Source organism: Sphaeramia orbicularis, chromosome 5 (genome assembly GCF_902148855.1).
Source record: "Sphaeramia orbicularis chromosome 5, fSphaOr1.1, whole genome shotgun sequence".
In the NCBI taxonomy this organism is placed as follows: domain Eukaryota; kingdom Metazoa; phylum Chordata; class Actinopteri; order Kurtiformes; family Apogonidae; genus Sphaeramia; species Sphaeramia orbicularis.
In genome coordinates, this window is record NC_043961.1 from 31,126,319 (window position 1) to 31,148,372 (window position 22,054).

A 22,054-nucleotide genomic window follows, 5' to 3' on the forward strand; every position below is an offset into this window, starting at 1 on the left:
ATAAACACCTCAGCTGTATTCATCCCATGTGAAAATGACAGACGGGTAATGCAGTGGAAGCCCGGGCTGGCTCACCTGGATCACACACTCCAGTTTGTTGGAGTCGGGGTCTGGGTTTTCACTCATCGCAGCAGCAGCAGATACTTTCAAATCCCTCTGAGAATAGGATTAAGTCCGACTAACAACCAACGGATTCACTCTGAAGAACACTGGCTCATTTTCCAGACCAGTGAGTAAAAGGTGGTGCAGTTCACAGCCTTGGTACTGGTTGATTTCAGGACTAAAGTTTAGTGGGAGTGGAGCAGAGAGGGGCCGTCCGGTCCTGTCCTCCGGTCCAGGCAGGCACAGATTGAGGACAGCAGGATTAGCAGGTTTTAAGACGCACAGCCCTCCCCCTCCTCCCCCTCCTCCCCCTCCTCCTCCTCCTCCTCCACCTCCTCCACCTCCTCACACTCTCACTGTCAGCATTCAGACCCTCCACACACCACACACACCAGCTGGAATACAACTACAACACAACCCCTCATCCGGAAAAAAAACCAAAACACATACATCTAAACCTAAACAGCCAATTAGATTTGATCTGCAAAGTAAACATACAACATTTATACAAATCACATGTTGTGCCAAATTCTGCTCCCTGCAGAACCCCCCCCCCCCCCCCCCAAATCAGCCATGAAAAGGACAATGTGCACCGAATTCATCCTGTCACAACTTTTTCTCCTTTCTGACTGTTGGGTCTGAAATTAACTGTCAATTATTCAACCTCTTAACACCATCATACCTGTGTAGCAATTAAGTAATTAATTATACTGTAAGATATTGCAGTTATGTTTTTTTTTTTTTTGGTTTAATATTAAAGAATGCGCAAATTGCAAGGTATATAACACTTTCTAAAGTTACATCTTAGATACACAATACACAAAATATATAATAATATAAACAGATACTGCCGAAAACTACATCACCTGCGGCTGGAGATGCAGTTTACGGCAGGGAGCAGAATTCGGCATCAGATATTGCCGAAAACTGCATCCCCCATCGGAATTAGCTTGCGAAGCTAAAGGAGTGAAATGACTTTAGCAGCTCACATTTGGAGCTATTCTGGTGTGACAGGGTGAATTTGGTGCACTTTGTCCTCTTTATGGCTGACTTAGGAAGGGGAGCTGTTTTCGGCAGCTGCTGGGAGATGCACTTTTCGGCAGGGAGTAGAATTCGGCACTACAGACACGTCCATGATAAATACTTACAACTGACATAACCCAGATAGCAAAATCATTATGGCTTAAATCTTGCCCAAAACTGGCATGCCATTTTGGCAAAGTTCTGGGCAGATGTATGGGTCCTAAATGGCCCATAATAGGCAAGCCAAAATCAAACCAGAAGGAAGCCAAAATTCACTCAAAACAAATTGCGGACTTCCAAAATATAGCCATAATTGTCCCAGAAAAGCCCCAGATCCCCATAATCCAGCCAAAAAGTAACCAAAACTGACCCAAAGAAAGGAGGCCAAAATTCACCCCAAATTTGTGGTGATCATGCTTTTAAAATGAAGTGGGGTTTTCTTCTGGGTAGAAATTCCCGCTCTTTGTGCAGTGTTTTGGCTTTACAGAAATATGCCAAAACACTACCAAAACACATCCATATATGGAATAAGATGTTGCCGCTCTTTACTCAATCTTCTGTCTTGCCATAAACATGCCATACCATCCCTATACTTGATCCTGCTCTTTGCCCAGTCTTTTGGTTAACTAGACATATGCCAGAACTCAGCCATATACTGCTGGTGCCTCCATATCTATTATGAATAACCTTAATCATACCATAGTTAAGCCTAAAGGTTTTCATAATGCCAAAAGAAAGCCAAAAATGCCAAATGTATGCCATAATACTGCCAAAATATTTGCTATCTGGGAAACTTTGTGCCAATTTTATCTCTTAGACCAGTGGTGTCAAACATAAAGTCTGCGGGCAAAAATCGGCTGCCAAACCTTCCAATCTGGTCCATGGAATGAATTTGCAAAATGCAAAATCTACACTGATGACATCAACAGTCCAGGGTGTCCAACTCATTATTGCTCAGGGGCCACACAGAGCACAAACAGCCATATTGGTTTCTGTCAATTATAAAATGTTTGCACATGTTGCCACACTGTTTGTGATGCACCGCCCTCAGCAGTGTTAGCAATTTATGTCAGTTGGTTTTGTTCACTTCCTGTTTTATTTTGGTGAGGGGTTTCTGTTTGCTTGTGTACACTGTGTCTGTCTTGTCTGTGTCCTCCCTGATTCCCTTGATTATCTGCACCGGGGGCTCATTACCTCACTCCTTTATATACCCTCCTCTCCTCTTGTCGGTTGTCAGTGTGTCTTTTATGCCAAGCCAAGATCTCCCTCGACCTTCTCCTGCTCTGCTGTGTTGTCAAGTTCTAATTGTGAGTTTTTTGATTCTACGTTGGTAAAGACTTGTTTGTTGTTTTTTTTATTCCACATTTGTGAAGATCTTTTTGGTTTTTTTGATTCCACATTTGTGAAGATCTTTTTGTTAGTTTTGATTCTGCGTTTGTGAAGACCTTTTTGTTCCTCCTTCTGAGTAAATAAATGCTCAAATTTAGTTCCATCAGTCTCTGTCTCATGCATTTGGGTCCAAGCCTTGTGAACTTTAACACTTTTATCACTTTATTTCACTGTTTCTGCTGCTAATGCTGCTGCTGTATGCACCACCACTTTAACTGTACTTTTGCTGCACACTGTGAATTTTGTGCATATGAAGACTTTTTTTTAAAATTCTTTTTCAATTTTTTATTTTTTATTTTTTAATATTATTAATATTATTATTATGGTAGTTTTAGTCTACCCTACTAACTGTATATATATCTTATTTTAGATTTTATTCTTTATCTTCAATGTTAAAACTGAAACCTGGGTAACTACATTTCATTCTATCATGTACCATTGATTGAATAACAATAAAGCTGAGTCTAATGTTTGTATTTGTGCTATTAATTGGTATATGAAGTAAATATTATCAGTTGTTGAGAGAGATAGCGATATATATACATCTCAACAGATGATTTCCTATGTTTTCACTCACCAGTTGACTTGACCTCAACAATGACTTGCCATGACGTGCATGAGACTTAAATGTTATGAATGCAGACTTACTTGTTGCTTGCAAATGTGTAACTTGCTCCCACCTCTAGTAGAAAATGTCCAACTTATGTACACTCCACATATTTTGTACTAATACTTAGGGCTGCACAATACTGGAAAAAAACTTACATTGCGATTTTTAAAAAAAAATTTTTTAACCCTGCAATATATATTGTGATATGAAAAAATACTCAGGAGGATATAATAGCTGTGTGGTGCTGACATAAATGGTCAAACAAATTAGTTGTGTTATGTCTCATTGTGGCGACAGGTGCAAGGCACTGTTGACACTGAACACATGTTTCAGTTTCCTCCTTCTTGTAGCCAAAAGAACTCCAGATAGCTGACGTTGCTTTTCTTTTTGGTACCAAGTCTTCATTTTCAGTGATTTTCTCTTGTTTGTTGCTAATTTTTCAATGTTGTTACCAGCAACTCACTCCATGCTTTTTGGGCATGGTCTGCTTCGGCAAACTGATTAAGAACAATTGTGATTGGTGGATCGCTGCGTGTATTGTGCGTCAGGTATCCAGGTTGAAATTAGATGAGAACACATTGAGTTCATTTGCCTCCTACATTGCAGGACCTGTGATGTGACTATTGCACACACGTACATTGCGATGACGATGCTCAAACGATATATTGTGCAGCTCTACTAATACTGCATAAAGTTGCATTGGAATAGTATTCGGAGTGTTTTTTAAGATACTGTGTTACCAAAGGTAATGCACACATGTTTAACAGCATATATATGTCCACAAGTTGTATTAATTTTCAGTAGCTCAACAGGCATCATCCCAAATGTTACTAGATAATGTGTAAAAGTGTAACATTAATCAGCTTAACACCTCAACTAAGGGTTTATGACAGACTTAAATCCTCTATACAATTATATACTCACATTAGGTCATCCACAGGTTGTTATTATTTTAAGATTTCCCACTATGCATTTATAAACTTTTTATGCAGTGATAGAGGACTTTTAAACATATCTGTTATCAAGTATAAAACAGGAGGGTGTCTCTACACTGCACCACTTTGTGTATCATTGTCATAGTTACAGACAAGAGGGTCATTGTTTCAATACAGACCCCCAACACAACACAGCCACAACACACACACAAAGACAGTTCCCCTATGCTCATGAGGAACTGGCATGTGTACACAAAACCTCTGAAAGAACGCTTTCACTCATACAGTTTAAACACAAACATCTGGTTTCAATATACCACACCAAGAATAAAGAAGTATTTATAGAGATTCTAACCACCTGTCACGTGGGTTCATACTATCATAGTCTCTGCTTCCCATTGACTTAAATGTGATGTTGCCTCATCAATTACCAAACTCAAGACTTTTAGTTTATTCAGTTTCTGGTGCCTGCTGTCTATTAAATATCTAGCATTGATTTCAGTGTGTTTTTCTGAGATTCACAGCCTCTACTCAATTTTGAATGAAAGTATGTATGAATTTATATATAAACACTGAATAAAGGCATTATTTACTAATGCAAATAATTAATTCAAATTTATCCAAAATTAAAAACTGGAGGAAAGTGGAAAAGTGAAAATGACAAAGAACATTTAGCTATGAGCTCCCAAGATAATTAAACTGTTAAAAAGCAGAAGTAAAAGGGTTAATAAGTAAATAAAGTGCCAATATAAGGACTTGCATGCTCACATGACTTCTAAATAAACTACTGAATATAAAGAACCAGTGGTTCTCATGTGCTCTCACCATTCCCCACATTTTCCCCTGGTCATCAAGTCACCACTCACTTATGGAACTAATAAGATGTTAGCATATTTTTCAAACACAGTTTACAGATATATTTACCACACGTGTTGGAACACAATCAGTAAAGCTTACAAGAATCTTGAATTGCCTTGTTGCTGAAATGTTCTATACAAATAAACTTGCCTTGCCTTACAAAGCTGAAAACTGTGTTTTTCAGTTCCAAATAACATTTCTGTTTTGACACGTGACATATTTGAGTTTCAGTCCCTTTTTATCAACAGCTATTTGTGAATAAAATCTAAATTTAGTCATCTTTCAACCAGTGACTAGTTTCCATGGCAACACCATCCTGTTCTACATCTTTTACATGTTTGTCAAAGTAAAAGACTCACATCAGACAGTTTAAACAATAAAAAGACCATGAAAAGGCCTTTGTTTTTTTTAATCACACTAATGACCCACTTTTGGGTCACGACCCACCGGCTGAAAAAGCTGATCTCATTCTACCTGTTGCTCAGTCAAACCAAACATAACAGCTATTCTACAAAAAAGACTTATCACACACTAAAGTCTATGTGTAACAACCTCTTTATATTATATACCATATTAAATCAATAGTGGTCTGATCATATTCTGTCAAAAATCACTAGTGTTAAAGTAAACTGAGTGTCTCTAGTTCATTAAATGAGTCAGTTAAATGTGTCTAGAATACATAACTCGGTACCACAGTAACTGGTGTGTTTTTCATTCATCACTGTCCACTTTCTCCTAAAAGTAAAAGTGCATCCAACAAGACACGCCCAAGTTTTCAAACATCTGTGTCTGCAGTTGGAGGAGGAGTCCGACCCCAAACTATGTCACATAGAAACTAATTCAGCTGATGAAATACTTTGGTTTGCAGTATTACAGACTGAAATGGTGACATAATCGTGTTGCTTCTGCTGCAGAAGAAGAAACAGAATCAAACCGAAAATAGAAATCTGTGCGTGTGCGTGGAGACATCCCCACGGCGCGCAGTACATGGATGTCTGTGCGAACCCATCCACTTCCTCATCTGATACAAACACTCACCTTAACGGATCTTCAGGTCGAGGGTTTCTGTGCGTCTCATCCATCCTCCTGATCGGCCAGAGGAGCCGAGTCCAAAACAGATCCACATCCACAGTTACAGACGGACCATCAGCTGCTCTCAGCTCTGGAGGTTTGTTCCGAAGTCTTCCCCATGCTTTTTCCGGGGAGGGACTTCCAGTTCACTGAGCAACTGCAGCTCCAGCCTGGAGACAGACTGCGTTTACACTGGAGGAAACAGGCTCAGCACATACACACCAAGGGGAGCTCACACAGTACAGTAACAGGCACAATAATACTCCTAATTTTTCTCTTTCAGTGTGAAAAAAGTAAAATTACATAATGAAAATGTGAATAATCTGAACCATGATAAAATATAATGTGACTTTATTTATCCCACCGGGGGAAACTTTCAGTTAAGGACAGGTGGAAAAACCACAACCAAGTGAAAAATTAAATATAAATATCTGGTATCCATATAAATATTACATAAACACAAAATTGAAATGAAAAATTAGATGCAAAACCTGAAATTTCTTAAGTGCAGTTTCAACAATATTATGTCTCAGGTTGTTATTAACACAATTTACAGATTATAGTGGATCTACAAATGCACAAAACAAACGATATATATGCTTAGAGTTCTTGTATTACTAGCTCATAAAATTATTACTATACACTGACTTAAACCCCACCCACCCACTGTGGACCAGTGGATCCTATCTGACAAAGAACATATGTTGCTGACCTGTGGAGGGGTGTTCTTTCTTTCTTTCTTTCTTTCTTTCTTTCTTTCTTTCTTTCTCTTTCTTTCTTTCTTTCGTACATGTTTGTGTATGAGTAGGAAGAAATATGTATAAGACAAGAATTGTTCATTATGTATAAGACTAAACTATATGTCAAGGAATTTGTTCTAATAAATGTAAAAAAAAAAAAAAAAAAAAAAAAAAAAAAGCAAAAACAAATGCACAAAACATTTAGTAACAGTAACTCAACATAATATTGTAAAAACTGCACTATTTTTCTCAAGACATATCAAGTTGTTCATATTCATTCAGGTAATTCACACTTTTTTGTGAAAGGATAGTTTGTAAATGGAAATTCTCATCATGTAATTTCCTTTTTTCACATTAAACCAAGAAGAAAATTTGGAGTTGTCATTATTTATTTTACTTCAGATCACAGTGGCCTGTGTGTGGCTCCTGAACTAACACAAGTTTGACAGCCTTGAGAGTGTAATTTTTGCACATCGCAAATCCATCCTGTATGATCTATGACATCTGTGTTTGACGTGGGCTGTAACTGACAATAATTTTGACACATTTATTTTGTTAAAAAGCCTCAAAATACAAATCAATCCCCTCTGTGACATATTATGAAAACAGGATCAACTTCCAGTATTTTCTTGAAAGAGTTTTGTTGTATTTTTAAAGTGTGACATATTTCTTTACTGGTTAATATATGGATTGTTGTAGCCTACATATACACTACATAGCTGTGAAATAAATATTAAATCTCTTGTGATCATCTGTACTTTCAATGACAGCCCCCCCTCTGATATTCTGTTTTCATTTATTGGGTTTTTGTTATTAATTTAAATACATATTATTTAATAAATTTGTAAAGCATGCATGTTTTGTCAGGTTTTTGCCTCACATTTACACACAACAAAACTATGATGGCTATAGAAGACAATGAAATGTCTTTTCATAGCTTTGTCACAGATCATTTCCAAAGCTGCATACAGTATACATATATCCTATACTACACCAGAATTAAAATATAATAATGATTTAAATGGGTCACCTACTTTCAGATCGCATCTGAATGGACTTTGTATTAAAAAGCCTTTTGTTGTAAGTGTAGGCTGTACGTTAACATATTTCTATAAAAAAACAGGCTGAAGCTTACTAAACTTTACAATGCAGTCACATTGAATTACTGACTGTAATTATAAATTCTTACCGGTATTGTTTAATGTGTTTACAGTATGAGCCCATCAATAACCTTCTGTAGCACCTTTATAACTCTGACACTTGAGAACATATTGTACCAAAGGTGTCAAGTATCTGAGACAAAAGGCATTCAGATCTAATGCATTCAGATCTAATCCTTTCTCTGGAGGTCAGTGCAAAGTGATGAGAGCTGACAGAGAAAAACAAAACAAAACAAGGGTCAATGAAGTACACTTTTATTTACAAGAAGTCATAGGTTATCATTTTATACATTTAGGTCTTCTTTTTTGAAGGAAGGCACTTCATCGATTGCTCAACAAGATTAGAGATTTCTATTTGGTAAAAGGCACATTTGTAAAAGTGAAAACACACAAGGCAAATGACACATGGAGGATGTACATGAAGACAAATGTGGACAGACATAAATTTGTCCAAATGTTGAATGATGGAACAGGTGGATATTGTGTTTCACCACAATGCTGTGACAAAAATATTTTTGTATTTTTGATGGCAGTTTAGGAGCTTTAAGGTAAAACTAATCAACTTCATCGTAGATCATCTGGGCTTTGGAGGATCTTAAATGCTAGATAGGTGGGGGTATTGAGAAACACACATACTGGCAGAAAGCAAAACACAGCATGGATACAACAAAAGGTAAACTTTCCCAAATGGTACAAATATTGAGATGAATGGTGCTGCTACAGTAAAACTAATTGACAGAAAAACAAGAAAACTTATCATATTCATGATATAGAGGGACACAGTTGATCCTGATTCTGGACAGGTAAAGTGAAAATGTACTAAAAGAACTAAAAGCACAAGTACAAATGGGCACATTTGATTTAAAGTCATGAATAGATGTTTTCATTCGGTTAGTGTGACGAGACAGACTTTACCTTCAACCTTCAAGACGCTCATTGGATCAAAAACTCCATACCTGACAGGTTTAGCAGTTACCTTACTATGAAAACTACTGCATAGCAGAGTGTGGAAAAGAGTAATATTGTAAAAAATATGTACATTTTATTGTTTGTTTCTCAAGAGTATGTTGACAGCAGGGTGATGTTTATGTGAACAGACTGTAGTGAATGAGCCAGTCAGGTTTGCCAACAGCTCCACATTTCTACTTTCCTTTGCCCCCGTCGTCATGTCCATGGAATGTATGGAACCTGAGTGTGTGCACACTTTTTCACGACTCAACTAAACTGCACCCATCCTGATTTGACAGCATCTTTACTGGAGCTGTGGAGGAGAGCGGATGGAAGATGAGGGTGATGACACAATGAAGAACCAAAAAAAACAGAATATACACAGTACATATATGTGAGAGACTGGACATGATGATAATGACAGAAAGGGTGTGGCATATCTTACTTGGAGCCTGCAGATGTGAAGTCTCCCCACAGATCAGAGCTGGGCTGGGCTGCAGAGACAGGAGAGCCGAAGTCTAAAAGAGGGGCTGAAGTTACAGGAAATGTGTCAGTATCAAAACTCATTCAGGCTTCATTTAATCTCACAATATACTGTGGAATTATAAGAATAGTGATTAAAAAACACTGTAGAATAACACAAAATAAGGAATTGCGTACAGCAACCCAATCACTGAGGGGCCAGTGTGAAAGAAATAAGAGGATATGACTGAAGAAATGTTCCATATTTCTGTAACAGTTAGAGTCGACTTCCTCTTCTGCTTTTTCTCATTTTATAGTAGATGACATCCAGTGTTAAGGTACGTTAGTGTCATCAGCTAAGTTTGTATTATAACCTTACCTAAAGAGCCCAGACCAGATAAAATAACTCTAACATGAGACTTCAAAGAGACCTCTGTAGAAGAGGGCGGGGGAGGAATTCAGTTGGTTGCAAACTGCAACATTCCCACCAGATATCACTAAACATCACACTGAACCTTTAAATACCACAAAATGGTACCCACTGTACTCTGTACTCACCCTCAGTCCATTACTGCATTTAATAAATTGTCTATTTACCAAGGAAATCAAATCAAATGACAGTTTCTATGGTTAAATAAAATAGTCTGTTAGACAAGAACAGAACAGACCATAGAGCACCATCACTGACCAATCAGTGACCACTCAGTGATGACATTCTGCCCAATGAGAATTGAAGAGTCACGCAATAACAATATAACAAAAGCATTAATCACAATTGAGGCGATTAAGGCAAAGAAGAGAGGCACTGAAGAAATTGTGAATGTGTAAAGATTTTCACAGAAAACCCGTCTGACTCTGTATGTAAGCCGCTTTTATGGATGTAGGCTATCAGCTCATGTCAACAAGCCATCAGCTCCCACCACAAAACAAACTCCAACAGTAACACAAATCTGACCCTTTAATACCATAACATTGATGGTGTTAGATGTAAAAACACAGTGGTCACCAGGGTTTGTCTGGGCAGGTGGGGTGGTCTGCTGGCCTCCAGGAGGAGGAATGATACATCCAGCCTTAGCTCCTGGTGGAGGTGGGAGGAGACCCCCACCCATCGGCCGTGATTTGGCCATGCCGGCATCCTTTTTCTTGATGTTCTGTCACAGAGAAAGTCATAACTGTTTTAAATATCCAACTTTGACAAGTGGTTAATGTCTTCTTCTTATCTGTAATTCTTGTTTCCACTCACCCCGATGCTGATCTTTATGGTTTGTCCCTCTTTGAAGCTCAGGTCCAGTTTTGGAGCTGTGCTCTGAGTAGCTTCCAGTTTTGCGAGTTCACCTTCTTGTTTCACCCACCTTTAGGAAAAAAAAGTTTTAAAGATAATTATTGTTGAAATAACTTTGGTTACAATTAAGTTTTTAATTGTTTAATAAACAGAAATGGTGAGGTTTTGCAGGATATTGATGTTCAAAAATGTTTTAACTTTAACTGCTAACATAGTTTAGCATGAATGCTAGCTACTTAGGACATAGAGGGAAATATAGATTGTTTAAAAAGCCTCTGGAATCATAATTGACTTACTTAAAATGATCTTGTAAAGCTACGTTGAAGTCAAATGAATCTCCACGATCAGCGAAACCCAGGCCAATAAAAGCGTGACGTCCTTTAAACAAAACAGTTAAATGAACAAAAATATATTAAGGGTCATTAATGGCCTCTGTCACCTTTTTGCAGTAAAAACAAATATTGTTTTTTCAGTATTCTGAGGAAATCTGAATAGAATGATTGTGAACCAACTTTAAAAAATATATAAAAGACTTGGTGTTGATTGTGTCTTACCATTGCCATCTTCTATCCTGATGACAAAATACCTGCTGGAGTCTGTGACTGCTTCAACAGCACAGCCTGGATACTGATCCACTGAAGCTTGAGCAAACAGCTCACCTGTAATATTCACCACAAACACCGCCCCAGGGATTATCAAACACAAACAAATGAAGAAAAAACAACTTACCAAGACTGTTAGTAAGACCAACTAACAGTCTATACTGTTCTTTACCAAGACTGTTAGTAAGACAGCAAAGGTGTTAAACTTGTGTGCATGTTTTACTTGAGAAGTAAAACACTGTCAAAAATACATTTCACTAAAAAGATAACACTGGAAAGCAGTTTATGCATCTAGTCTGCAGTAACAAGCACCAAATATTGGCATTATTCCAAAATAGAATTCCTAATAAACGTGTAACATGGCCACTGAAAATGAATACTCCTGTTCACATCCAGCTGTGTGTACTGTGCATGTGCCAATTAAAACAGAATTATTTTAGTTTTCCACTGATGGTCATGTCAGCACATCCTCCCTCTTTTATCCTTTGTGTAAATCTAAAACCCTGTTGATATCCAGGTCAATGTTTACAATTAAAATTTGTTTCTTCTTCAAATCAGAAATGCTGTCTTTTCTTTCTAGAAATTCATCTCAATCATAGATGATCTCCACCCCAGCTGGCCTGGAATAATATCTAAATATCCCATGTGTCTGGATCAGAAAATGATTCAGAAAAAAGAACAAACACCCAAACTGAGCCTTTTACATGCCATCTATAAAATTCAGAAATTTTGTTTATAATACCACTGGTGTATTAGTATGCAGTTAAACAAGTTACTGTCACTGTCAGTTTTAGAATTTTTTATAAACAGAAAAATTGTAAAATGATGATTGCTATACTTTATTTTAAGATAATTTACATGTGTAAGCAGAACTTATTTTCAAAAAGGCACAAAGCCCACTGAAAAGCCTTACAATCTAATCTAATGTTGTCAGTTCAAAACTATCTAGAGGAGTTTTTCAGAGCAGAGTAGATCGATATCCATTTGCCTAAAGATTTATTACTGGTAATACGTATAAGTATAATCCTCATCACTATGTGCTGCATTCTAAGGCTGAGTGGCCCTCTGTCCCCATAAGGTGTGATAAACACTGGATTATGTAGTTATAAAGTTCATAATAGTTTATTCCCCTTATATTTCATTACTTTCATTTTTAATGCTGAAATATTTTACTACATTTTATTATTGTTGTTGTTGCAGAAAAAAAATTTCAAGATTGCATTCTTTTTATTTCTCAGGCAATTACTTTTTTTTTTTTTAATTTCACCCCATGTTTCTTAGAGTTGTTGTTGTTTTATCTTGATGAAGTGCTTTTATGGTTCCACTGTTGTAATTCCTAGATGTAACTGTGTACTAAATTCATTATTATTGTCACTACAGTTTTCTGTCTCTTTGATACTGCAAATTTGAATCAAGTTTTAATTTTTTCCCTCATATGATCAGCAAACAAAATTAAAAGAGGACATCTCATTTTAACAGTCAGTGATTTACCTCTATGGAAAGTAAAGAGACTCATTTGAATGACTAAATGTATCAGTTTGTTATGGCTGTACAGTCACATGCAGACAGGAAGGTTTGCATAAAACACTTGACTGAAAAGCAGTGAGTGTTGATGGTGTTTGCTGAGAGACAGATAAAAAAGAAGCAGACGTCCCTTATATTTACCTGTATTTTTGTCCTCTAATTTGATGAAAGCCATTTTGCCTTTGGCTGTGATTTTCATCCTCCCACTCCATGCAGGTTCATCCAGCTTCCAGTCAGCAGCTCTAGAAAAACAGGAATGACACATGTCGGTGACTGTAGATAAATTTGTGTGGTCAGCAAACACCAGAAAACAGCTTTCAGCTTAGGTTTTAAAAAGATGGAGGAAGTGAAAAGGGAAGTTTTAGAGTTAAGGAATAAATGAGAGTCTTTCAATTCAAAATACCAACTATATGTCAATGTAGGGCTAGTTGATACCACAAAACGAAAACTGAACCTCCTCTTTTGTCAATGGTAAATAAATAAATAAAATTAATCACATATTCTTATGATCTTTTTTTTTACTTTCAACATGAGCACAAGATAAAACTTTTTCTTCATTTGGTGAAAGAAAGATTTGGTGTGTATGTGCAATATCAATACACAACAACAAAAAGAAGCACTCCCGAGGGTGTCAGAATGTGTTGCCTAATGAAATATACAAAAAAAAACAATAATTAAAAAAAAAACCAAAACACACCACTGACGCTGACTGGAGAAAGACATTTACATTTAATGTATTATACCATAAAGGATACATTTGTAATATTTATGCAGTAGAACAGATCTGCTGATTACACAATTTAAATTTTTGCCACTTTTCACAGGTATTAGAGAGCAAAAACTTCCAAGAAATAAATCAATTTAATTAATCTTTGCTAATTATTGCTCAGCCCTAATTCAACAGCACTCAGTTTGTCTAGGAGAAAGAAAAAGTCTGAACATGTTTACACCTGTTTAAGAAAAGTACAGAACTAAACTAACAGGTATTTCATTGTTCTACACAAGGAAGGAAGGAAAAACTGGAGAAAATCATGACCACTAGAAAAAAATTTGCCAAGAGTAACTGAAACCTATATTGGCCTACTTGTGTAAATGTTACATAAGTGTTTGAGTTTGGATAGAAAAACATTGTTCACTAATGATATATAAATGAGCACATGTTGTATGTATGCTAAGTGTCTTTATCATCTTTATGTTCATACAAACATGTTCATTGTTTGTTTTGGAGGACAGTCTGTCACGTGATGATGTAACTCAACCAAAAACTAATTGTCATGACGGTGAAAACAACAGGCAGGTGTCACAATAACGTTAAAGTTTCCCTGTTTCCATTTATACGCTCGGTAACGTTATCACTATACAAAGCGCACAATTCACTAAACTACAGCTTAACAATAACCCACGCATTTCATGATAAATTATTCAGCAACACTGACTTTTACCGACCCTTCTGAACACTCAACTGTTAGCGCTAACTCCCAGACGATGCATCCATTATCGGACATACTGTATCGGTCTTCTGAAGTTTTCTGTTAAGTCATACTCAATCGTATCTTGCACAACTAATGTCAAGTTTTAGTAATAAGCATGAAAAACAAGTGAAGAACTGCTTGGTGACAAATTCAGCTGAGGACATCTATTTCCTGAAACAGTACTGGTGCGTTGACAAGCGAACGCGTTTGGTTAAGGTAGGTATTAGGATCTGTATTAGCCACCATAATTTAGTTTCAGCATTTCTCAATTAGCATTTAATTAGCTTAATGGGTGAAGAGAGATCGACTTAGTAGCAGGGAAGTAAATAAAAATGTCTAGCGTACACCCAGAGCAACTCGCTGTCCGATAATGGATGCATGTCCGTTGCATTAGCTTGCTAACAGGACACTTGTCAGTTTTCAACGTTAGCCGTAGCTGTGGTGATCTTACCGATATCCGCGATTAGAAGCCCGCGGTGGGATTCGGTAAACATGGACCTCAGGCTTTACACACAGCATGGACTCATAACTGTTGTCTTCTGCCATTTTGTCAAGTTTAACTAAGTAAATGCCAACTTCCGACTTTCAATGGACACCACGGCTAGGGTTGAACCACAAGACAGGACCCAGCTGAGCCACTGCGAACAGCGCCTCCTCCGGTGGGGATGGTCAGGTACAAGGTGAGGAGGCTGAGAGGATGACAACACAGCAGAGTCAGGGTGGTAATAACAGCTACATGAATGGCTACTGTTAATAATTCAAACCTGAAAATGTTGTACACGGCTCTTCCAGGCAGATCATGTCATCAGTACAAGCCCCTGCAGGTGTACAATTTCAGGCCACGTTAACCTGGTTCACATATAGAATCAGGTCAACCTCCTGAATGAAATGAACAACTAATGCAACTATTCACACATCATTCATTTGACAATATTTTCAGGCAAACTTCTCTGAGCCTCCATTTTCTTACATTTTAATAATAAGAAGCTGGTTGATACTCCCCCTTGTTATCCACAACTGTACAAATAATTGTACCATAGCTGCATATAACTTGATAATGTGTCTGTGCAAAATATCAGGTTTCAAACACATTCTCACAGATAAAATTGCAAATGTTTTCACTTAATTTATATAATTTCTGTGACCATTCACAACCTTTAAACACATTTATAGCATGTTTTGAAAAGCAAGCCAATCTCTTTTTATTCTCCATTGTCATTTATGTAATTCAGTTACATAAATAATGCAAACACACATTGTTGTTAGCAAAACAAAAACACAAAGCCAGCATGTAAGTCCTTCCTAAACCTAAACCTTGGGTCTTACTCAATTTTCATTATTTTCCCTCTGCGCCCTTTTACTGAATAAACACTTTTTTTTTTTCTTTTTTCTTTTTACCTCCGCCAAGGAGTTTATGTTTTTGCCAGGGTTTGTTTGTCTGTCTGTTTGTTTGTTTGTTTGTCTGTCCGTTAGTGTGCAACATAACTCAAAAAGTTATGGACAGATTTTGATGAAATTTTCAGTGTTTGTTGGAAATGGGATAAGGAAGAAATGATTAAATTTTGGTGGTGATCGGGGGTGGGGGGGCCCACGGGGGGGGGCGCAGACCAGAAAATTTCATCAAAATCTGTCCATAACTTTTTGAGTTATGTTGCACACTAACGGACAGACAAACAGACAGACAGACAAACAAACAAACCCTGGCAAAAACATAACCTCCTTGGCGTGGGGGGGCCCACGGGGGGGGGCCACTGATCAGCCTTGGCGGAGGTCTGCGCTCTCCGAGTGCTTCTAGTTTTTACTGTTTTTACTTTTACATAATTTTCCCAGTCTGGAAAATTATTTACAAGCTTTTCATGACTGCTGTGGCACAGAATCAGCATTTCCTAATAAAGGAAAAAAATTACTGGCTTATAGGTGAACAAACAATTGCCCTTCAGTCACAGCAAAGGTCAAGATGTGATGGAAGAAAAATACTTAAAATGTTTTAAATATTATTTTAGGTGGTTTTGTGAAGCATCAGATGAAGAGAATTAACCACGTGAAATGACTATGAAACACTATTCTTCACCCTCTGTTCAAATATTAGTGTAATCATATTAGTGTAATCACTACAGAAGCACATTAGAGCATATTCTCCACTATTCTAAAACATTCATTTATATCTTAATAAATGAATGACCATCCCCTTTTAGTCTTTCATTAAATCACACAAATCATGAACACCATGTTCTCTTTTTAAAGTGTGTTTATTAAAGGGTTTTCAGATTTCATTTGTGTTTTTCAAGTTTTAAATGAAAAATGACATCCAATCAGGTCCAAGTAGACAGAAACATTGACCGACTGAAATAAAGGTTTATGAGTTCATCACAAAGTCACAAGAGATTTGAAGTTATTTTTCAGTACCAATTTAAAATGACTGAATACTCTAAATGATTTCAACTAAATAGTCCTGGGATCAGAGAATTCAGGAAATGTATCCACATCTTTTTTTTTAATAACCTTGTAAATTGTCTCATTTAACAGTGTTTACCATCCTAAAGAATACACATATAAGCTGCATTAAACAGCTGTCAACTTAAAAATTTTAGACAAACAAAAAACAGGCCGCCTCAGTAATCACTGTGATATTAACCCCTACTGTGTTCATATTTTTCAATGAAACTTTTACTCACTGAAGCTGAGTATTGTGTCAGATTTGACCTCTTATTTGGTGAAATAACAGACACATTGCAACTAGTTATCAATCATCATCCAAGGCAACTGAGTGTCTGCTGTGAAATGTTATTACATATTACTAAAATTATTCATTATTAATATTTACTGGGTTATTTTGAACCCATCCTCATATTTGATCATATCCCCTTCAGAATTATTTATTGTTTTGGAAAGTTTTGTTTACATGACTTACAAAAAAAGCCAAAGTATTGTAAAATCCTGTTGTATCAGAAACACCAGGAAAGACATTCATCAAAACCAGGCAGTGAAATTTGGCTTACACCTCAAGTTGAGTTGTCCAATAGTTTCCCTGACTATGACAGAATGTTATTCACAAAATAAAGGAGGTGTTGTGTGCCTTTAATTCTCCAAACTGGCCGTCATAGTTACTTCTGTGTAATTTGCCAACTGCCATTTTAAGTCTCACATTGCACTTTGCTGTTTGACAGGTTCACACCTGGTTGATTAGAAACAGCAAGGCAACAGACTGAGGGACATTATATGCCTGATGATTTCCAATTTTCAATGAATGTGCAAGTCCTTCCAATTTGTATAAAATTCCATATGGATGTACCACTAAAGTTCCCTATGGTTTTGTCATCTACTTTCTTAAACACAACTAATACCCTGACCCAAATACAATGTTTTGGAAAAAAAAACATGAAGAAAACCATGTAAACAATTTAAAATAAAGGATTACTCAAAACAAAACACAGCACAGTTAATTAGGCAATATTTGAGAAAAAACAGGGTGCCATTATTATTGCTTGAAAAAGCTTGGATTTAGGAACACTCCGTCCTTTTTCCATCTTTGGCCACCGGCTGTGCGCCCACCGGGCCTCTCTTCAAAGCCTCCAGGGCCAAACAGGGGCCTGTGGGCTGTGGAGATGCTGGTCTGGGCCACTGTCACTGTTCAGCAACTACACGTCTTTTATTCAGCACTGTGTTCTTCAGCTCAAAGGCTGAATCATAGGACTTTCTACCACCTTACACCCAAGCTGCTGAACACAGAGTAAATTCTCAGCACTGTCGAGCACGTCATTTCCATGAACCTAGCAAACTGAAGTCAGCATCCTGGTGGATACCCACTCCATATTCCACGTTCCACTTGGAGTAAAGGCCAGCTCATTCATTTGCGCGTCTCCAGGGGACCGTTGATGCCCTGGCGCTCAGCTCACCAATGAGACTAAGAATCATAGGGCACCGCATGGTACATCGAAGTAATCACAGTGTGTGGGGAAGTGAGGCTAAAGCCTGCTCACAGTGTGGAACAGAAGGGGTTTCAGATCATTGGCTGATCTCTGCCAACCCCTTGAAAAGTTCCACAGGGGGAAAAGACAAGGCGAAAGGCAAGGAGCATGCCAGTAAGCAGAGTGGACACAGGCAGTTCATCTCAATCCATGCAATGTCTTCATATGTATGTCTGTCAAATTTCAAGTCATCTGTCCACTCTGCTCTTAATACCACACACAACCCCTTTAACTGTCACCCCTCACGCTGATTCCTTACAGCAGGTTGTTCTGATTTATCTGCAAAGTCGAAAGCCTGAGGTACCATCTGGGCCAGTGGGCTGGCGGATTACATGATTGTTTGGACGGACTTGTTCCGATAGCTGTTGCCCACTTCCACGGGTTGGCCTAATGATTTGAATGAAAGAAAGGAAATCAAAAAAATTCAACACAAAGCAGTGACAACATCTGCATGAACATATTTTTGCATTTATTCCCAAAAAGCCAGTATTTGTATAGAATAGTTTTGAGTGCAATTCATTTTTTTAAATTGTACAAATGCAGGCTCCCTCTTTCATTCCTTCACCTTCTTGAAAAGTTCAACCTTGTGATATTTGCACATACCCTAAAACCTGTCAATAAAAGTTGTTTTGTTTAAATAGTAGATGGGATGTATATTCTAAATGTGTTGTAAAATGTCCAAAAATTGTTCTGAAACCTGAATATCGGTATCTTTCACGTGTCTTATTCTGAAAATGTAATATGAAATGTAACATGTGATATATGATCTGTAGCAAATTTGGAATAATTCAGAAATTTTGAGATTTGTTTCAAGTTTTTGTCATTTACTTCATATTTCTCAATTTTTATTGGTGTTTTGTCTTACTAAAGACAGTTTTACCTGTCCTGGCATGAATTGTCCTGAGGCGTATCGTCTGATGAGGCACTCCCCAAAATCCTTCTTCTAGCCTCTGCGTACTCTGCCTCCCGCTGGGCCAAAGACTTCATCTGCTGAGACGGACGAGAGGAGGCTGCAGGGTTTCCTGTGGTACCATTATTTGTAGGGCGCTTTAAAATCCTTATTTGTGGTGGAGGTGCAGCAGGCAGTGACTCATCCTGAATCACAATGGCAGTTCTCACAGGTGAGCCACCTGAACTCAAGCTGGACTTCCTGCACAAAAGAAAACGTATGACAAGAGTAAAATGACTAGGATAAGATCTCTTTACATAATAACCCGAAGACTGTTGAAACATTTTCATTTTGCTTACTTTGTCTCCTGATTTATTTTCAGCTTGGCCTCAAGTCTTCTCTCTATTTCCTGAAGAGAAAATATATTTTTTAGTTTGGTAACAAGTTAATAACGGCATTCTTTTTCTGTTAATTAAAAAAAAAAAAAAAAAAAAAGACATGTCCAGAAGTTGTTGAGGTAATCAGTATGAACCAACACTAAGTTACTATGCTAAGACATGCAGAACTTATACAGTGTTTATCAAATACTCTTTAGGAACATTAAACATAGTACAGGAAGTTGTGTCAAGTATTGTGATTTTAATGTTGTCACTGAGGCACGGAGAGTAACATATCTTCCTTGGACCAAATGATTTGTGGGCAGTGGTTGAAATGTTGAATAACTAATTGTATCCTAACAGCCACTGGTCACTAAAGGCATCTACTGACCTACAATGGTTAATAACTTTGGAACCACCGATTCAGTCATTACAGTTAAATGGTTTGGGTAAAATGCAGTCTCTCAGTGTTTCAGTGGCATCAGATATGACCCATTTTAATGTTCAGAGGCTCCATAATGAGCATGGGAACACTCAGTTATTGATATATTTTGCTAAATAACTTTACTCTGAGCTTTTATGAGCATCTGCATGGTCACTAAATGAACTACAGAAAAATACCTGCTTGTCACTGAAAAAAAAAAAGGGAAATGCCAAGGATAACATTATAATAAATGGTGACAAATCACTAAGGAAAGTTTAAATAGAAAAATTCATTCAGGAGCTTCTGCTTTTCCTTGAGTAAAGGATATAAATAGACTTGTTCTTCCACTTTCACCAAATCAAAATAAGTGTTGGGTTTTGTTTCCTAGATTTTCTGGACAGTGTTTTAACAGCAGAAGACGTAGAAAGTAATATAGATGTTAAGACATCATCGTGTTTTTGTACTTTTGTGAACTGTGGACACACCAGATAATAATGTTGTGACATTGTATCTGCTCGCTCCAGTACAGTCTGTCACTTCCGCAAAGGGTGGATCTAAATAATTGGATAATATTTGGAAATTGCGACTTTGTGAAAATTAAGTTTTTTCTTCAAGGTCGTAACCTCGATTATAACTCCAGTTTTCTCCACACCCTTAACTCGTCTTATTCTGGGACTAGTGAATAAAGTGGGGAGTTTCACATCGATGTGGGACAGGGGGCCTACCAGTCTGAGCCAGGGAGCCGGGCTGCTACAGTAAATGACAAACAAACTGACAGCGAACATCATTTTTAGGTTTTCACGAACCAGATAAGCTTGCCTGCCATCTGACTGCCAAAATAAGATGAAATCCCAACCTTCCCACGGTGTGTGATCTGTCAGTGTGCTCTTACCCCGCTGTCCGCTGCCTCTTCCCAGCTCTCTGCAACCTCGTCATCCTCCATGTTTAACAGGACTGGGGCTGGTTACCGTTTTAGCTCCACCGGCTAACTGTTTATCCTCCGTACCGAAAGGCCCAGTGACAACGAGCACCGCTCACACAAACTAATAGGGCTCTGACTTAACGAGTTTTGGTTATCTAAAGGAGGCAAAATGAACAGATTTCCAAACCGTCACTTGGCCGCGTGTTAGCCTACCAGCTAAATCCGCCACTGAAGGCAATCCCTCTCGGCTGCCTGTTACTTTAAATTTGGCGTCACATCCACCTCGGTAAATCACCCACTGGAGCCGTTCACATGCTGCTCAGACGGAAAATATCAGCCATAGCCTTTGACCAGAATATATGATCGAACTCACCGAGTGTGTGGTTACAGGGACTGCTGCTTTCCTGTCGTTAAACGTTAACATGGAAAACATTCGCGCTAGCTAACTGATGGCTACTTGCTAGGCTAACTGATGTAACTTTGGACTTCTACCAAAAATGAAAAAAAAAAAAAAAAAAACCTTCTCTCTTGAGTAACTTTTTTATATAGTGAACCCTCCCTTAAGAGGAAAGACTTGAATATGTTTTTGTAAAATAATAGAGCTAACTAATATGTTATTCCAAAATGTAGTATTAAGATGTTAATGTGTTTGGAATAATAATCTTATCTCGTTTTGAATGACTGCTGTTTTCCGATGGGGGGGGGGCACTTTTATTTTTAGCAGCTTGGTGTGGAAATGTCCAATAATGGTATGAATGTAACATTTTACCATCTGAAAGATTAACCCACTTTCCCACTTTCTGACTTTCCTTGCAGGTTTCAGATTTGATCCAGGGTTTCATGACCTGCCAATTCATTATTATACAAATAAAACATCTATCATGTTCTTCTGATATGTAACTTTTTCTATGTGTAAAACACCTCAGCCTGTAGTGTTTCTTTCAGTAAAAGATACATTCATTTTACAGATATTAAGGCCTCAGATCCCCCTATAATCTCTATAATAAAAGCCAAGTAGCCTCTGTGTGTGTGTGTGTGTGTGTGTGTGTGTGTGTGTGTGTGTCAGGAATCACACAAAATCCAGAAAGAGCTAACTGCTGCCATTTGGCATTTAGATGTATTTTTGGTCACGGAACACAGTAGCAAAAATGGCAAGTGGATAGAACCAATATTTTGGTAGATATTAGTAATTTTGGAATACAATAGCCTTATAATCACATTGCTATGCCCAGAACGCTTTGGTGGTGACTGCTGGACAAATGTGGTACAGCGTGCATGAATACACAACAGCATAAA

The 22,054-nt window shown here is 37.6% G+C and overlaps 3 protein-coding genes across 8 annotated transcripts in view; all 3 read right to left on the bottom strand.

The window, feature by feature from the left end:
* crocc (ciliary rootlet coiled-coil, rootletin) overlaps positions 1-6,094 on the bottom strand; it is a 35,388-nt gene extending 29,294 nt beyond the window's left edge. For 5 of the 6 annotated variants that reach the window (XR_003935363.1, XM_030133318.1, XM_030133319.1 and 2 more), the window contains exon 1: positions 76-358. Coding sequence is in view for 4 of the 6 variants with exons in the window: in XM_030133318.1 (XP_029989178.1) it covers positions 76-126 (51 nt within the window). In the remaining 2 variants the exon portion in view is untranslated. Of the gene's footprint in view, positions 1-75; positions 359-5,955 lie in introns of those variants that run through there. The other variant, XM_030133320.1, reaches the window with a different exon arrangement.
* A 2,033-nt stretch (positions 6,095-8,127) lies between these two features.
* On the bottom strand, positions 8,128-14,792 carry necap2 (NECAP endocytosis associated 2). The gene is made up of 8 exons (XM_030133378.1): positions 14,630-14,792; positions 12,848-12,948; positions 11,135-11,239; positions 10,877-10,958; positions 10,542-10,650; positions 10,305-10,449; positions 9,282-9,366; positions 8,128-9,149 (listed from the first exon to the last, which is right to left on the bottom strand). The coding sequence occupies exons 1-8, from the start codon at positions 14,722-14,724 to the stop codon at positions 9,104-9,106; spliced, it is 768 nt and encodes a 255-aa protein (XP_029989238.1). The 5' UTR covers positions 14,725-14,792; the 3' UTR covers positions 8,128-9,103.
* Positions 14,793-16,635: 1,843 nt separating this feature from the next.
* On the bottom strand, positions 16,636-21,182 carry LOC115418868 (SUZ domain-containing protein 1-like). Its single transcript, XM_030133397.1, has 4 exons — positions 20,729-21,182; positions 19,395-19,444; positions 19,027-19,296; positions 16,636-18,533 (listed from the first exon to the last, which is right to left on the bottom strand). The coding sequence occupies exons 1-4, from the start codon at positions 20,777-20,779 to the stop codon at positions 18,422-18,424; spliced, it is 483 nt and encodes a 160-aa protein (XP_029989257.1). The 5' UTR covers positions 20,780-21,182; the 3' UTR covers positions 16,636-18,421.
* Between the last annotated feature and the right edge of the window lie 872 nt (positions 21,183-22,054).

Excerpts from the sequence above, each read along its gene's own strand:
- necap2 (XM_030133378.1), bottom strand. The coding sequence starts at position 14,724 with ATGGCAGAAGACAACAGTTATGAGTCCATGCTGTGTGTAAAGCCTGAG. Across the intron at positions 10,959-11,134 it reads CAGGATAGAAGATGGCAATG|GACGTCACGCTTTTATTGGC; the intron begins GTAAGACACAAT and ends TTTTGTTTAAAG. Across the intron at positions 9,367-10,304 it reads ACCTGCCCAGACAAACCCTG|CCCCTCTTTTAGACTTCGGC; the intron begins GTGACCACTGTG and ends CTGTAACTTCAG.
- LOC115418868 (XM_030133397.1), bottom strand. The coding sequence starts at position 20,779 with ATGGAGGATGACGAGGTTGCAGAGAGCTGGGAAGAGGCAGCGGACAGC. Across the intron at positions 19,297-19,394 it reads AAAATAAATCAGGAGACAAA|GAAGTCCAGCTTGAGTTCAG; the intron begins GTAAGCAAAATG and ends TCTTTTGTGCAG. Across the intron at positions 18,534-19,026 it reads GACAATTCATGCCAGGACAG|GCCAACCCGTGGAAGTGGGC; the intron begins GTAAAACTGTCT and ends TCAAATCATTAG.